The sequence below is a fragment of the Schistocerca americana genome, chromosome 2, assembly GCF_021461395.2.
Source record: "Schistocerca americana isolate TAMUIC-IGC-003095 chromosome 2, iqSchAmer2.1, whole genome shotgun sequence".
NCBI lineage: Eukaryota > Metazoa > Arthropoda > Insecta > Orthoptera > Acrididae > Schistocerca > Schistocerca americana.
The window spans coordinates 339,346,431-339,364,119 of NC_060120.1; the positions used below are offsets into that span (position 1 = coordinate 339,346,431).

Genomic DNA, 17,689 nt, shown 5'->3' on the forward strand with positions numbered 1-17,689 from the left:
TTTTTTAAGCCTGATTTACTAAGGAGTCTTCCCTGGAGTCTTCTACAGTTGGTGTATGGTTTCCATTTTCCATCAACAATGATTTAGCCTAACAATGCAGCATCATCTTTACCTGCTGCTAATACAACTATGCCTTTCTCTCCGTGCAGAGCATGTATTGTCCTAAAAACTGCAGTGGAAATGTAGCTCTCCAGCATTTTGGACATGTTCAGGATTCTGGAAGTTTCCCTTCTTACTTCTCTGGCGGCATCTGAGGGGAGACCAGAATAGATAATAATAATAACTGGTCACCTGTACTCTAATTTCCCTGATTACAAACACAAATAAAATGACAGCGTAATTAGTATTACCACCTCACAAAAATCCTGTGTTCTAACAAATAAGTATTTATATTACTCTGGCAATCGCGTTTGTGTGTACAGTGATGAAAGCACATATCATTATGCTTTTAGGGCAAGTCAGTCAACATGTACTAGAAAATGCAGATAACTTTTTATGAAGAAAAATTTTGACAAGCTTCCTTTAGTGATAATGACATCAATGCATTTCCCACAAGATATTTCTTGTGAATGTGTTAAATGACTTTAATGATGGTATGGACCCTTCCATATTTGTATGTTCCAGTATTGTTATTCTGTCACCAGGGTTCCACAAGTTTCCCAAAGTGAAATTCCCTGATATTTCCCTGATTTCCAGACGAGTTTTAGCATTTTTCCCTGACAAATTTTGAAATCTCAAGGGCAAGTAAACACATGAGCTGATAAAAAAATGTAAGGACTTCTGTATTCTAAACATGTGAGCAAAAATCTTGATGTTAGTACTCGCCATCTTTTGTAATGAACTGTTTTTAGATGGAGAAAGAAAGCCAATGTTGCATTAAGACCACTGTGTTATTTTATTTCAATAAAGTGAAACACATTTGTGACAAAAATACACATTTTGTTGGAGTCATAAGACAGATTTAAAATACCTTCACTGCTTTCCGAAATAATCTCAGAAAAAAAGTAGACCTCCTGAAGAAATGAACAAGGTTGTGAAGAGTTGTGTGAACCAACACTATAGGCAACCGCCAATATGTTTGTTATCGTTGGTTAGTACCCACTGTTTATGTCTGTTATTCTACAGTTATCGTGCAATTTTTCTTTCAAGAAATACACGAGTACATAGCGTACAAACTGCCAGTGATTGCAACAACTTTATTTTTCTTATTGTCCATACTTTCTAAATATATACAATACTTTCGAAGTGCCAAAATGGATTAGAATAAATAAAATGTCTATAAAATGCTGCACTGTACAATGTACATGCGTGAGAAAGTCGCAATTCCTGAAATCCATCACCTGTGGCCTGCCAAGGAGCACCACACTCCTGGGTTCACGGATAAACCATGAAAAACCACCGCATTACGCCATACACAGACAGATCCGGCCTGCGGGCAGATCGATGAAACTATATCTGACAGGCAGGGCCTGCAAATTAGATCCGTTAGAGATACCCACAGAAATGGCCTGCAGTTTTGGCCCATCATGGAAGTCCACTCGTGTGGCCTGCTATTCATGTGTCACAGGACACCATGTCGATGAAATGATACCACGGTGATCACCCATGCAACAGATAACTTCTGCAAATACTCCAAGAATCAATACTAATGAGGATAGGAAGCAACTCGCTGTAAAGATGATAGATGAGCTATACACAGGCACATAGGAAAGACAATCACACTCTCACACTAAGTTTTTGGCCATAGCCTTTGTCAGAAAACGAGTGTGCACACACATGCACAACTCATGTATACACAACTGTTTTCTCCGGCACTGCGGCAACAAGCTTTGAGAATCAGATCCAAACAAACCACTCCTCACCCCCCCCCCCCCCCCCCTCTGTCTCTCACTGGCAGGTGCTAGGCTAGCAGCAAGTGACGGTGACAGCACTGACTGCAAGCTCATGGGAGGGGCGGGACGGTGAGAAGAAGTAAGAATGAGAGAGTGGGGAAGCAGAGCATATACTCAGCTGCGCCCAGCCAGCAATGAAGCTGACATCTCAGTAAACAAACAATTTCATGCTACTGAGACAAAAAACAAGATTTTACTATTTTTTTTTAATTACCCCCCCCCCCCCCCCCCCCCCCATGATTTCCAGAGCTTGTGACAACCCTGGTCACTGACTTCCTTAACTAGTCCTCAATGTTATCTACCACTGTTGCCCCAAAAGGTGATCTGACATCTTCATATTTCATTCCTTTATTCACACTGCTATTAACCCTTTGGCCTACAACAACCACAAGTGAGACTCTTGAGAAAGATAATGATGTTTGGTTTGTGGGGCACTCAAGTGCACGGTCATCTGCGCATGTACAAAGTCCCAATCATTACACAGTCCGATCAAGCCACTTTCATGAATAATGATGATGACAAAATGATAAGGACAACACAAACACCCAGTCCCCAGGCAGAGAAAATCCCCAATCCGGCCAGGAATCAAACCTGGGATCCCATGATCCAGAGGCAGCAACGTTAGCCATGACACCATGAGCTGAGGACCTGTTGTAAGGAAGTTGGGTCATTAGCAACAAGCACGTGCCTGCCTCATGGTACTTCATTTGGGACAAATTGCTGTTGCAAGTCCATACATTGGACTCGTGGGTCAACATTACTCAATGGTCTCCTATTTCAAATACATGTTCTCATTTGCTCATGTGCATTGCTTATAATTAGCTAAAAGAGTTAAACAACCCATACACCTATCACATCAGTAAAAAGAACATTAATAGTGATGATAGTACTGATAAGTATTTAGTTACTGAGGACACTGATCTGGTAGATCCTGTTGATAATGACAGTGATATTGCATTTACTGTACAAAAATAATCAAGGAGATTAATCACTGTAGATGACACCCATGATGACAACAGTATCAATTATTGGAACAATGGATTTGGAAAGAAGAAAATAACAAGCCAAAAATCTGGGAATATATGCAGACTCCTTGCATATGAGCATAAATTTTGGAGCAGTTAGGTGGAATAACACTAGCTTCAGACTTTTTTTTATATAAATTTTGACCAGGTGTTGTAGGATAATATTGTCATAGACCTGAATCAGTGTACACAACAAACAATATCACTGAAATATAAGACAGAAAATTGATGAGACATGGATTCCTGTCATGTGTTATGAAATTAAAATATACCTTGCCTTACGCATAACAACAAATCAAGGGTAAAAAAAAAGTTTAGGTGTACTGGTCTCAAAGAACTGTTATAAAAACACGAATATTCGGGAAAACTACGCCAGTGAAACTAGTTTTGCAAATCACAATGTTTTTTTTTTTTTGTTTTTTTTTTTTTTGTTTTTGTTTTTTTTATTTTACGACATGTAAAGTCACACCTGTGATAAACTATTTCCACAAAAAATTAAAAAGTATATGTAATGAAATTTAAGAAACACATGCTTCAAACAATTTAATCCATCAAAGTGGGTGAGATTTGGGATAAAATTCTGTGAACTGTGCGAGTAAATATCGAGCTATTACTGTAATTTTAAAATATATTCAGGAAACAATAAAACAGATCTTGATTACAATGCATCTGAAACCGTTGTGATGGAATTATCAAATCCAGTACTAAATAAGACACTTTGTACATGGATAATTGGTATTCTCCGTCGAAACTGTTTTTAACTTTAGATGGAAATGGAACATTATGTTTTAATAATAATAATGAAAAATGCTACAATATTTTGTTAACGCAAAACTAAGAAAGGGGGAACGCAAAGGGATAAACTCCAATAGCACATTAATGTTGAAGATGTAGAAATAACTGAACAAAACATAAGTCAATGAAACCTTATGTTCAAACCAAAATGTATTGTTGATTACAACAGTGGAATTATTGGTACTGACTACCAAGATCAGATACTAGCAGGTTTCCCTGTCATGAGGAAATTTTGAAATGGTACTGAAAAATATTTTTTACATATTTGATACGGCACTTTATAATTCATATATTCTCTACACAAAAAACTGAAAGAAACAGAATTACACCGGGTATAGACTTCAAACAGCACACACATTACAAAATGTGCTGCCACAAGAGCTTGAAAACAAAGCGAAACGATGAGGGAATGTAAAAACTGTCTAGTTGTATTAAATATACCTCACTGTTTCAAAAACTACAACAAGATTACTAATCGTCCGTGAGACATCATCAAAACTGATACATTACGTACTTGCAAATAATAAATAATTTTTGTTGACTAATGGATCCATCATATTTACTTCTCCGACATATGAAATTATTGGTTGTGTCCCAATGTTTTTTATTATCTGAAAATTCCTTACATAGCTCCAAAATATACATGCCATACAACATTTACATTTTGTGCAGGTTTGAGTACATGGCAAAACAACTCAATGATTTATATTAAACGACCTTCTTGGTTACTACACCTGAGCAATCAAAAGATTGTGAGTAGGCCTCGGATTGTTTTAAGTTACACAAAGCTTATTTATTTCTGCTCTTTGCTTAAGTGATTTTTAAAGAAGCATTACACAATTACAGCCATCAATCAACACAAGTTCTTTAACATTCTATTCTTCCTTTCTACAGAAGACCTCATTTATAATGATAAAAGGCACCATATAACAGTAAATTATACTCCGTTTCCCAATTTTCTGTTTGGTATTCTATGTCCGCAACTAAATGTAATAACAACCAAGTTATACTAACCCTCAAATTCATGACCCTAAATTACTTCTCAATTTTTTCACAGTACTTACCCTGATTTCATTCATTTATACCACAGAGGAACTCCACTATAAATAATGGCTTTCTGTACATGGTATCGGGCCTGGTGACCTAGCAGTAAAGCACATGCCTGGAGACCGAAATGTTATGAGATCAAATCCTGGTCAGACCCCAGAATTTTTTTCCTTTCTGTCTTTAATGTAGGCTTCACCTTCAACACTGTGAAGATTCACCAGGAACAACACTTGAGTTGTATTCCATTTTATACTTTGACCACCCCTGGTTGGATAACTAGGGTAGGTTAGGGACATGCAAGTCACTGAACTGGCCTTCAGTTAAAAGGCTTGCACTTGGCCATAAAATCCCGACATTATCTGCATAATGTATAGCTTAGCATGAAATTCATTTTTTAGGTTTTCTGACCTAGGTTTACTTGCTGAGCAGCACGCTATGTACTCGACTTGACTCCTGCTACTGATGCAGACAGGAATACCACAAAAAATATACATGGGAGGAAAATTAATAATTCAGTATAACCAATACACACTTATTGCATAAATAAATTTTAGCTCTGGCTACGAAGTCCTTCGCAAAGGAGTTCTTGGATAAAAAGTTATCCATTTATTTGGCATGTCAAATTTGGAAAAAATCCCTAACTTTCAATGACTGCATCCAAACACCATTGTCAAGTCTGACTGTCATGGAACTGGTGAGGCTTCCACTTGCATGTCCAGAGGATGGACTCTGATGGGCCAAATTAGTTTATTATGATGACAAGGAAATGGCACAAACTGATTTGGCACCCTCTATGTCCATGTTATGCCTGCATTCTCTATCCAACGTTGCTTGCTGCGCCACCACTCACATTGGGCAGTAAACTACTTTGCTAGATAGGATACATTGCTACTCACCATACAGCTGAGTTGCAGATAGGTACAATGAAAAGACTGGCAAACAAGTAAGCTTTCGGCCAAAAAGGTCTTCATCAGAATTAGACATACACACACACACACACACACACACACACACACACACACACTATTGCACTTTACACACACACAACCACAGTCTCTGGCTGCCGAGGCCAGTTTGTTTATGTTGTCTAATTCCAATGAAGACCTTTTTGGCTGGAACCTTATTTGTATGACAGTCTTTTTGTTAAACCTATTTGCAACTCAGCTATATGGTGGGTGGCAATGTATCTTTCCATAATTTTATCATTATTTTGTCCTGAATTTTCCACTGTTTGACTTTGCTGGATAGAGCGGACAAACAATCTATAGATGCTGAGAATCACCTCAATATGCACCATTTCTGTGATGTAATCCAGCCAATCAGATGCATCTTCTGGGCATAGAAGTGGATGCCTCACCAGTTTCACACCGGTCAGATTGACCCTCTGGCGACGATGATGGAGGCAATTGTTGAAAGCTTTTAATTTTATCCGAATATGACAAGGCAAGTAAAACTAAAACTTTTTATTCAACCTTTAGTTCTACTCTTAATAAATCCCTTGCAAAACAGTATATACTTCCTGAATACCTAAAACGTGAATCACGATTTGCTTTCTGTTTATCCAGTACCAGTGGCACACCAGCCTGTTCCCTTAATATTCAGCACACATTTGTCATAAAAAAAGATATTATCAAAGGGAATTTCAATTACTTATAGACAAGAAAGAATGAAGAATACGTTTTAAAGACACAGATCTTCAGTGGTGCCTGTTTTCGGCATACATGTGCACCACAATATATATGTTGTAATTTTTTTTTTCGTTAGTATTTACCCCGTCTAGTATCGAATCTACTGTACACTAAATTTATTTTATTTAACTTTGCAGCTGGATGCCCTTCTTGTCACCATAGTCATCAGTTGCTCAAGGGAGGGAAATTGTGTGGACCACCTGTCTGAATTGAGTATGTTTTTTTCAAGGTGTGATTGTATTTTAACTGTTTGAGTTTCATATTTATTCATGTGAAAAGTGGGTAACAGCCCAGCATTTGCCAAAACAAGCTTGGGAAACCACCTAAAACCAACACTCAGGTTGACCAATGCAATAACCACCATCGTCAACCCACAGTGAGGATTCGATCTGGACCTGGCTCACCTTTCTATTTCTCATGCTAGTGTGCTATGCATTACACTATACAGGCAGGCAGACATTGTACAGGTAACAAGATAATTTCAAACATAACTGAAATTTGCAAAAAAAGAAGAAGGGGAAAAGGGGGGGGGGGGAATATTCTACTTCCAATGTTTACAATTATCTATAAAAATACTTTAGACTAAATGATTGACTTCTTTTCAATTAATTCTCCCAGATAAATTGACTATTGCAATAACTAATCTTCAAAAGCGCATGAAGCTCTGGCAAACGTACATGTTCATTATAATTAGCAACTCTTCTGCCAGGTTGCAAAAGCAAACAGAAGGAAATAGAGAAGAATGGCTAAAGACTGAAATTTTTTAAAAAATCTGGTCACCTCACATGTGACTACTATTAGTACATCAGCAACTGATCCAACAAATAAATACTATTGCAATATCCAGGGTGGAATAATGACACTATAATACATAAACATCATTGTTTCACTAGAACATAGATCCAAATAGATAATCTTACTGACAATAATATGAAAAGCATTGAGTTCTGCTCAACCACATAGAGGAGTTATTGAGTGGAAGACAGGTATAAAGAAAGAGACTGCTAGATGTTATTCTGCTATCAGATTACATCCATCAGATGTAGACAAAACAAATCTCTCTCACACAACCCACCCACACACACCCACACCCCCGCAGGCACTGCCATTTTCTCTCTGAGCAGTGATCTTTCTTAGGGAGGGTGGTGAGGGGTACAGAAGACGTGTGAGGTAAGGACAGTATCATCCTGGGCTGCTAGGTGCAGCCAGCTGTACTGGATGGGGCCCGGTGTGGGGCAGAGGTTAAGGGAGAGGCAAGAAGCGGAGAAGACGATGCAGATATGCAGGTGGGACAGGAGTGTGTAGGGCTGGGGTGGGAGCAATTAAGGAGATAGTCTTGCGGAGGACAGGTTAGTGTCAAAGAGGTTATGGGAACAGAGGACATGTCACAGGGAGAGTTCTCACATTTGATATTCAGAAAAGCTGTTGGTGAAACAATCCTAATGGTACAGGCTGTGCAGCAGTTTTTGATGTCATACCAAACACACTGCACTGGGCAGCATGCTCAGCAACTGGGTGGTCCAGGTTTCTCTTTGGGACTGTTTGAATGTGGCCATTCACGTGAACAGATAGCGTAGCCTACCACTGCTGCACCTAGCAGCCCACAATCCTACAACATCCCTACATGGTTCTACGGACAGCACTAATGTCTCCCCCACTCCCTACCCTGCTACCCCTAACTCTCCCGACTCCTCATCTCTTTTGTACCCCTAGCACTAATCCCAGCGAGGATCGCTGCTCCCTCAAAAGTTGATGGAGCCTTAGTGCCCACAGAAGACAGTGGCCACGTGTGTGTGTGTGTGTGTGTGTGTGTGTGTGTGTGTGTGTGTGTGTGTGTGTGTTATGCTTGTGTGACTCTGCAAGTTTTGTTTTGTCTACATCTGATGAAGGACTTTATCTGTTACCTGAATAATATCTACCAGTCTATTTCACTGTACCTGTCAACCACTCAATGTCTCCACTACATGCTGAGTAGCAATCTATCCTTTTCTATTGTTACCCATCGCAAGTTTTCCACTGTGTAACTTAAATGACAATATCGCTACACAATATAGTATGTGGTTCAAGAACACTGCTCTTACAGGCAGGGTAATTCCCATTCCAGAAACTTATATCCTAATAATGATATTTGCAATCACATTTACAAAAGACTTGAATAGAAGCTCTGGCGTTGCACCTGCAAGATAATGTCACACAACAATGTTTTCTATAAATGCAATTGCATGATAAAATTTCTTCAATACATGGTAAAAGTAATCTGATATAGTACTTTTTTGTAGTGTGAACAAGTGTTTAAAAAAACTGGCATCACAAAACAATGTATTAAAATTGCAACAAAAATGCGCAGTACAGAAAAACTGAACTTCACAATATCACATTAGAACTTACAGGTTTGATAATCCACTTCTCCTTTCCACAATTCTTCTCCCAAGCCTGACGTAACATCTTGCTATCCTGTGGTAACACATAGGTTCGAGGAATGAATCCAAACCTGGAATACAAACTCACATGCATTACTTCTCTTCAGAAATACAAAAAACTGTCATCATTTTAAGCACATAAAATTCTTCTCTTCAAAGTACCACAAACATAGAGAGAATAATTTATTGAAATAGGTAAAATTGTTACTCACCAAATAGAGGAAGTACTGACTAGTAGACAAGCACACTTAAAAATAAAATGTTGGGTATTATCCACCCATCACACAAAGTTCTTAATTTGATGATAACAAACACACACACACATACACAGACTTTGAAATGACAGAGAGAGAGAGAGAGAGAGAGAGAGAGAGAGAGAGAGAGAGAGAGAGAGAGAGAGTGTCAGTCTGTGAGTCTGTGTGTGCTATGCAATACCAATCCTTGTAATGTGTTACTTCTCCTCCATTTGTAGAGGGTCGAGGACTGTAAGAGAACTAATATCTACCCAAATGCGCTAGGAAATGATGTAAATGCTTGTTAAAGAACTCTTCCGTATTTGGTTGCTCTTATATAATTATTACCACATTGGGTGCACAGATCTCTTATTAATCAGATTATTATCTCCGAGGTGGATCTTGGAGCAGAACAGAAGAGGATGTAATGACACTTCTCTTAAGATTGTTTCAACTGTTTCTGTGCGTCATCATTTTAGGCTACACACCTCTCTCTCTCTCTCTCTCTCTCTCTCTCTCTCTCTCTCTCTCTCTCTCTCTGCCTTCCAAAACACCGCGAAGCCGCAATGACAAAACGTACGCGACCCCTTCACAGCAGGTGAAATGCTCAATTGTGTCATGCCTTGGTGATGTTCTGTGCTCGGGTATCTCTCTCCCACTCTCTTCAACCATCAAACCAATGCTTGCACCATAGGAAGTCCTCTCCCTACTAACTAACTAAATAATGTTTTTATACATAATCACATTTTATCTGATAGTGAGGAAGAAGTGAAACGTATTTCTAGATTAACAACATGTTCCATCATAATAGTCTCCTGCACGCTCTACACAGTTTTGTCGGCGATTTTTTGTTCATAAATAGGTTTAAGGACATGTAAACCAACTGCACACACACTCCTCGATGTCTCTGTTGTTTTCAAGTCATTCCCCTCCAAGTAATTTTTTCATGGATTTTAAAAAAAACCTTTTATGGCTGAAAGGTGTGCTTTGGCCTTCCCTGGGCAGGCTTCCATCCTTATTTTATCTCTCATTATTTGTCATTATGGATTATGCAGTTTTATGATGGACCCATGTCTCATCACACGTGACAATGTGCTTCAATAATCTTTCCCTTCTTGTCAGAACTGATTCAGAAGTGTCTCACAGATCTCCAACCTGCAACCTGACCTGTTTTTGTTGTTCCACTAACAACTTCGAAATCCACTATGCACTAATTTGTCTAAAGCCAAGCTGTTCACTGATAATGGCAAGCACAGCCAATGCCAGTATCTACGAGGGCCATTTCTTTTTCTTTCTTTCTTTTCTTTTTTCCAACCTCCTATAGGCTATAAATAAAAGACAAGTTCATAGAAAACAATTATTTTATTACTAAAAGTTTTGTACACTTATGGTTACTTTTCAACATAATCACCAAAAAGACTGAAACATTTATCGTACCTGTGGAAAAGCTTTGCAATACCCTCTTCAAAAAATGTTGCCACCAATGGTTGCAAATGAGCACTGACATTGTTTTGGAGATCTTCGTCGGTTTGAAAGTGCTGCCCTCCTAGCCACGTCTTCAGTCAGCATTCCTCTTTGTTTGATTTGAATGACCAAATTTGCATTTCACGTCAGGAATTGTGTTGATCCATTACAACGTTCGTCCATACACTGCTGGCACAACCCAATGGCTCCTTGAACGATTTCAATGGGACATTTTCGATCATTCGCTGTACAGTCCTGACCTGGCACCCAGCTACTTTCACCCTTTCCCTGAACACGTGGCTAGGAGGGCAGCACTTTAAAACCAACGAAGATCTTCAAAACAATGTCAGTGCTCATTTGCAATCATTGGTGGCAACATATTTTGAAGAGGGTATTGCACAGCCTGTCTACAGGTACGATAAATGTCACAATCTTTTCGGTGGTTAGGGTAATAAAATAATTGTTTTCTATGCACGTATCTTTTATTTATAGCCTAACAGAGGTTGGGAAAAAAATAAAAGAAAAAAAGGTCCTCGTACCTCTGCTGTGATTTCTTCAATAGTGCATTGGTAACCAACTGCAATAACCTCTCTAACAGCACAGATGTTATCAGTGAAACTTGACCTTTGGAGTCAAGCATGACCTTCACATTCTACATTTTCTTAGCTGTCCTTAAATTATCTGCCCCTACGTAAGCACTCGCTTCTGCAACAGTGTAGCGTCTCCAAACTGTGCTTTCAAATGAGTTAAAACCCCCTGAGGTTTAAAAACTATATGACAATACATTGCGTACCAGAAGAAGGAACTACTCACTCATTGCTGTACTGAGACCAGATGAGAGTGCAGCAGCAAACCAAGCTGCTTCCTCCTCCTTAATGCACCGATCTTCAATCCCCTGCTCCACCATCGTTCTCAGAACTGCTTGTTCAGTACACTGGCTTAATTGGAGTTTATATCTGAACCACCCTAATATTAAACATATGGTATTTGTTTGTGAAGTCTTAAGGTGTTATTCACAATGATGAATTGATTAAACTCCAATGAAGCTAACTGGTGGTATACATACACTGCCTGACAAGAAAAGTTAAGCACCTAGAAGACACGGTGCGATGTCAATGTAACTTTGTAAACGTACACATCAGCACGTATGAAATAAATAAATGAATACAGTTGCAATTATATGTGACAAGTAGAATGGCCACCCTAGCGTATTAGTGTTTCATGTTGGTACCAAGCCTGATAGTGTATATAAAGGGGTGCTGACAGTGTCAGATGTTGAGTGATCACTGAAGGATACAGATATGCCACATACACTTCTGCGATATGTTTATCAGTATCTGACAGTGTTTGAAAGAGGTCTTCTTGCTGGTCTCCACTTGGCTAGATGGTTGAATCGTGAAATATCGAGAGTGTGGGGCATTCTGGTGTGATAGTGGCTGCATAGAAACGTCAGGGCAGGCATGCTTGTCCTCAATGTTCTGTCTACCACATCTGTGTCCAGAACATGGGATGACTCCCATATTGTGCACTAAGCACATCATAAATCCTTCACATCTGCACCTGCTATTCCAGAACAACTAATGGACTCTCTGCAACAGTCTGTGTTATCCCACATCATTGGCCAGAGACTAGCAGCAGCCAAACTGGGAAATTATCGTCTCATGTGCAGACTGTCATTAACACCACAATGCAAAATGTTGATTGGGAGTGGTGCTATGACCAGGAAGCATGGACTGCTGGTACACAGCTTTGCACTGTGTTCAGTAATGAATAGCAGTTCAGCAGTACCTCCGAAGACCACCATTGCCAAGTACAGTAGCAATCTGGGGAGGTGGCTCATCCTTCCAATCCTTTGGAGAGGCATACTGGTATTACTCCTTGTATCATGGTGTGGTGAGACTTTAGGTATGACTTCAGATCACAGCTGATAGTGACAGGTGGAACTCTGACAGAACAATGGTACAGCACGGACACTTTGCATCCTAATGTGCTACCTCTCATATGACAGTATCAAGATGCCATTTTTCAACTGTGTAATTTTTCAACAGGACAATGCTTTTACACACACACACACACACACACACACACACACACACACACACACACACACACGCCTATGACCTACCTGCATGTTGCTGCAATATTCCTGTGGCCAGCAAGATCCCTGGCTCTATCCCTGATAGAATGTGTGGAACCTGCTCAGATGTCAAATTCATCCCAGTGTCAGTATCCAGGATATCAAGGGCCTAAGGAGAGGCTACAATGGCTTTAAAACACCTATGCCAACTTAATCCATGGATGCATCCATACCACAAGGGGTGAAGGTTGTACTCTTAAGTGGGCTCATACTACCAAGTTCTTTGTAAATTTGACTTGATTATGTAAGCATTACTATATCACCATATACCCTCTTAATTTGTGAAGTTTAATTTCTTTCCCTCCTCCCCATCTGTGTACTTCACTATTATATCAGACTAGGCAGGCTCCAGCTGTTACCTGTGACACACCAGTGGAACAGCAAGTTACATATTTTGTTTTCTCCAACATTGGTTTTTTTTAGTGTAATTCTTAAATCACTCTTGTATTTTAACATTTAAGAGCTGTAATGTCACACTTTAGTAACTGTAAGTGTAGGTTCGCTCAGTCTGTAGCACATCTGTCATTTATTTTGAGCAGCCAGTGACACAGTTCATAAGGTGTCAGTCTCCAATGCTGACACATGTGAATGGTAGCAAGTTGCATATTCAGTTTTCTCTTTGTGCTTTTATAATTATTTTTAAGTTAGTAATACTAGGATGGATACAATGTGTGTGGCCATGGGAGGAGGTGGCTTCAGTTCACAACCAGCTGAAGACACTTTTGGCCACAGTCAGCCGTCTTGAGGCTGACTGGGAAGTAGTGGTGACAGAGAATGTGGCACATTACATGGAACACATCAGGTCTGTCTTGTTTCGCACATGAGCTCTGCCACCGATGCACCCTGCAGTGTACCCAACATGGGGAATCCGCCCTCACCGCAGGGTGAGAAGCAGGTTGTAATGTGTGTGTTGCTCGAGGCAAAGAGTCAATATGGAGGATGGCCATCTGGCCTCACCTATTCACCCTGTGAGAGAGCTAGGACTGCTTCTTCAGCAGCATCTGAGCATGTGCACAGGGAGAGGGATTTGCTAGTTACAAAGAGCTCCAATGTAAGGCGTTTTATGGAGCTTCTTAGGGAAATGGCACACAGGGCAGAAAGAAGTACAATATGTACTCAGTAAGCAGTAAGTGTCGGTGGCTGGGGGGTGTCTCATTCAAGATGTGCACATTACACAGATATCATTTGTACAAAAATGACAGTTTTTACATAGAAAAACATTACATTTTTTGTCACAGAGAAATAATTACATTAACTAAAAAGGGGTAACAAAACTTTTATGTGGAGATAGATTTAATAACCAATGAGAAATTAGATGAATTTATGGCTTAATTCTAGTAGTTGTAACGAAAACTTAATCGAACAAAGGGGAAAATAGAAACTGAGACATCATTTAATATTAAGCTGGCACTCTTCGCATGTGTGTGTCGATTTTTGGCGGGGTCATCTTTCAGATTATCTTCACAGAATATAAAACTTCACATTCTCCATCATATGAGGGTGAATCAAACATAAATCAGAATTTTTGCTTTCCATGACTTTTCGTAAATGGAGAGCTCTGATCATTGTTCCTTTTGTTTCCAGTGATTATTGTCATTCTGTTTCTTTAGTCAGAATCACAATGTCAGAGCAAGAGTTAGTCTCAGCTGTTACACAACAAATTACAGTAAAAATTCTCACAATAGAGTGTAAAACCGTCCAAAATTTTGAAAACACTTGTGCCACAGTTTGGGGACAACTTCCTGAGAAAGACTCAAGTGTAAGACGCAGTTTTTACAAGGACGAGAAACAGTTGAGAATGCAGCTCACCCATATCACCTGAGGAGCAGTATGACTGAGGAGAATATTTACATTGTTAGCCAGCTTATTGAAGACGGTCACAGAATAACAGTTGTTGAAATTGCTACCGAGGTTGGAGTAAGCTGTAGTAATGCTTAGGCGATCATTACTGATTGGATTTCAGAAAGTATCCTCAAGGTAGGTGCCTCATCTTCTCACTGCAAAGCATTAATTTAATTGTTTCAAGGGGTGCAAGTGGCTACTGACATGCTTCTGAACTGAAGGGAAACATTTTTTGCACCAGACCATGCAACATGGGTGCACCACATTAGACCCCAAAATCAGAAAAAAAGCAACTAAAAGCACGAATCTGCACCTGTAGAAGTCAAAAACTCTCTCTCCACAGGGAAGGTTCCTGCAATGGTCTTTTTTTATTTTGAAGGAGTTTTTTCCATCGATATTCTCCAACAAGATCCTACTGTGAATATTGCATTCTATTGCCAACTTTTGGTCGAAACAAAATATGCGTATCACCAGAAAAGGTGCATATTTTTAATCTGGGATGTGATCATGCTTAACGACCCCATACAGCTGTCCAAACTCTATAAAAAATTCGGGAACTATTATAAGCCACACTAGAACCTCCTCTGTACAGACTGGACTTATCGCCCTGCAATTTTTTTTTGTTTGGATCACTAAAGGAAGCAGTCAGAGGACACAGGATGGCCCTGTCTAAGTGTTTATGCACAACTGGCTGCAGGCACAGCCACATTCATTTTACGAAAACGGGATCAAGAAATTACCTACCCACTGGGAGAAATGTGTTTTCTGTTCAGGAGACTATATAGAAAAATAAGTTCATTTGTATCAATTTTTCTGAAACTTATGTAAATGTATAAAGCAAAACCCTGTTTATATTTGATTCACCATTGTAAGAATGGCACCCTGTTAAAAATATCATCAACAAAGGTTGAAGCTTTCATCCTTAATCTCCAGCTTCTCTTATGTTCATATAGCCTAATTGCCACAGCTCTGGCTAACTGGCCAATATAAACTTTTTTGCACTGCTTGCATGTGATTTTATACACACTATGTTGTGTCAAGGGTTGCTATTTGTATTTACTACTGAACAAAGATTTTGATATGCTAATGGTTAATATAAAATGAAGGTCTGTAGTTGCGAGCAACTTTTTCACAAGATCGTCCGACATTTTGCCAGTCCATGGGATTTTCCACCAAGCTCTGTAACTGTTGAGTGATTACTGTTGGCTAGCATACAGAAGCAATGTAATTTTTGCATTTTATTTTTTCATAGTATATAATAAATCAGGGCAGAACTATACCCAGACAGAGCTGGAAGCGATATGTGAGATGGTCTGGAGTTCCATTTGAAAGGCTGTTTAAGGTAATGGAAGAGATGTGAGGCGGAGCACCATCAAATGGAAAGATGCATGTTTGTGGCTGCATTAATGTTGGGAGCTTGCAGCGATTACCATATCAGTAGCTCTTTTCTGTATAAGCTAAATAGGTGTCTTTTTGTACTACAGGCCCCCAAAATTTTAAGAACAGCCTCCTAGCTCCACTGTAAACTAAATTTTTTTTATGTTGCATGTTTAAATGGTTAACATGTGTTTAAGTCTTATGTACTGTTTATCTGTTTTTGTGACATTCACTTGTCACCTGGAGATGGCCAGAGAAGCCAAAAGCCAGTTCGTGAGCAAATAAACACAATTTTGCAGAACTTTAGGAAGTGTTTGCCTTTTCAACATTATCATGTTGTGCCAAACACCAATGGAAAATTCAATTAATGTAATGAAGTGTGCTAATAAATTTCAATTAACTGTCATGTGAAGGATATTACTGAAACTGGAGTTAACAGCCACACAACACATTTGATTTAACAGGGCTTGTTTACATAATGCACTCCAAAATATGTCAACATTACATGAAACTGTACTTCCTTGGTTGCAATGAAAGCTATCAAGATTGGCGAGAGAATGTGGATTAGAAGAAATGCAAAACTGGTGCAGAACCTGTGATAAAGTTAAGTTCACATTTAACAGTTTGTCACATGCTTATTATCACCTCCACTTATCTGTGCGAGTTCAATAGTTTTGATCACAATGAGCATGAAGACTTAAATCCAATTATCCACGTTACGAAAAGATAAACTGTTGACAACAAGTGCGGACAATCAATACATTGCTGATCAAATAACAAACTTCTCAAATATAAAAATAAATATGGATTAGATCAAAATATTAAATAAAGGTATTAAATATGCTCCACTATGCAAAGTCCCTGAAAAACAGCTAGATGTGCTAAAAGTATATCTTTAACATGCTTTAGATGAGGATGTTTCTATGAAACACATGGTAGGGCACCATTTGAGAACTACTGCTACTGATAGTGACAAACTCTATGCAATGAAATCAATATATTAAGCAAGCTTAAGAAGAAAATAACCTCGAACAAAGTCATCACTAATAAATCTGATAAATCAAACAGTTTAATTCTTTTGAACAAAGGCGTTTACGTTACCAAAATGAACCATTTAATTGATAGTTTCAACTACCTACACCTACAAAAACATCAGACTGCAGCTTTCACTGAACACGTAAAAACCACCACCAAATTATGGAAAAGTATTATATCTAAAACTAACAGCCATATGCTAGTTAATAAGAATCATATGGCTCAGAGATTATATGGCTTACAAAATTACATAAAGATGGTGTTCCAGTACATCCAGTAATTACTTTCTTTGCTCCTTATTAGCTACTAGTGAAAGAGCTAGATTATATCGTTCAGAAAAGACCAGTTTTAAATCTAAGTTTCGTATAAAACATTCTACAGCTCTTGTTGATAAAGATATGCAAATGTATAAACAGATCTTTTGCACAAATCGACAGTAAATCCTGTAGAATTACATGACATAATCAATACTATTCAAATGTTTGTAAAACAGAATTACTTCCAGTTCCGAAACAAGTACAAACGAAAGCGCTGGCATGTCGATAGACACACAAACAAATACAAACACACACAGAAAATTCAAGCTTTCGCAACAAACTGTTGCCTCATCAGCAAAGAGGGAAGGAGAGGGAAAGACTAAAGGAAGTGGGTTTTAAGGGAGAGGGTAAGGAGTCTTTCCAATCCCGGGAGCGGAAAGACTTACCTTAGGGGGGAAAAGGACGGGTATACACTCG

The 17,689-nt window shown here is 38.9% G+C and overlaps 1 protein-coding gene across 5 annotated transcripts in view; it reads right to left on the reverse strand.

Annotated features, from left to right (window-relative positions):
- LOC124596034 (tubulin monoglutamylase TTLL4-like) overlaps nt 1–17,689 on the reverse strand; it is a 257,391-nt gene that overhangs the window by 143,402 nt on the left and 96,300 nt on the right. For all 5 annotated transcript variants that reach the window (XR_006978272.1, XM_047134999.1, XM_047135002.1 and 2 more), the window contains exon 9: nt 8,836–8,938. Coding sequence is in view for 4 of the 5 variants with exons in the window: in XM_047134999.1 (XP_046990955.1) it covers nt 8,836–8,938 (103 nt within the window). In the remaining variant the exon portion in view is untranslated. The remainder of the gene's footprint in view (nt 1–8,835; nt 8,939–17,689) is intronic.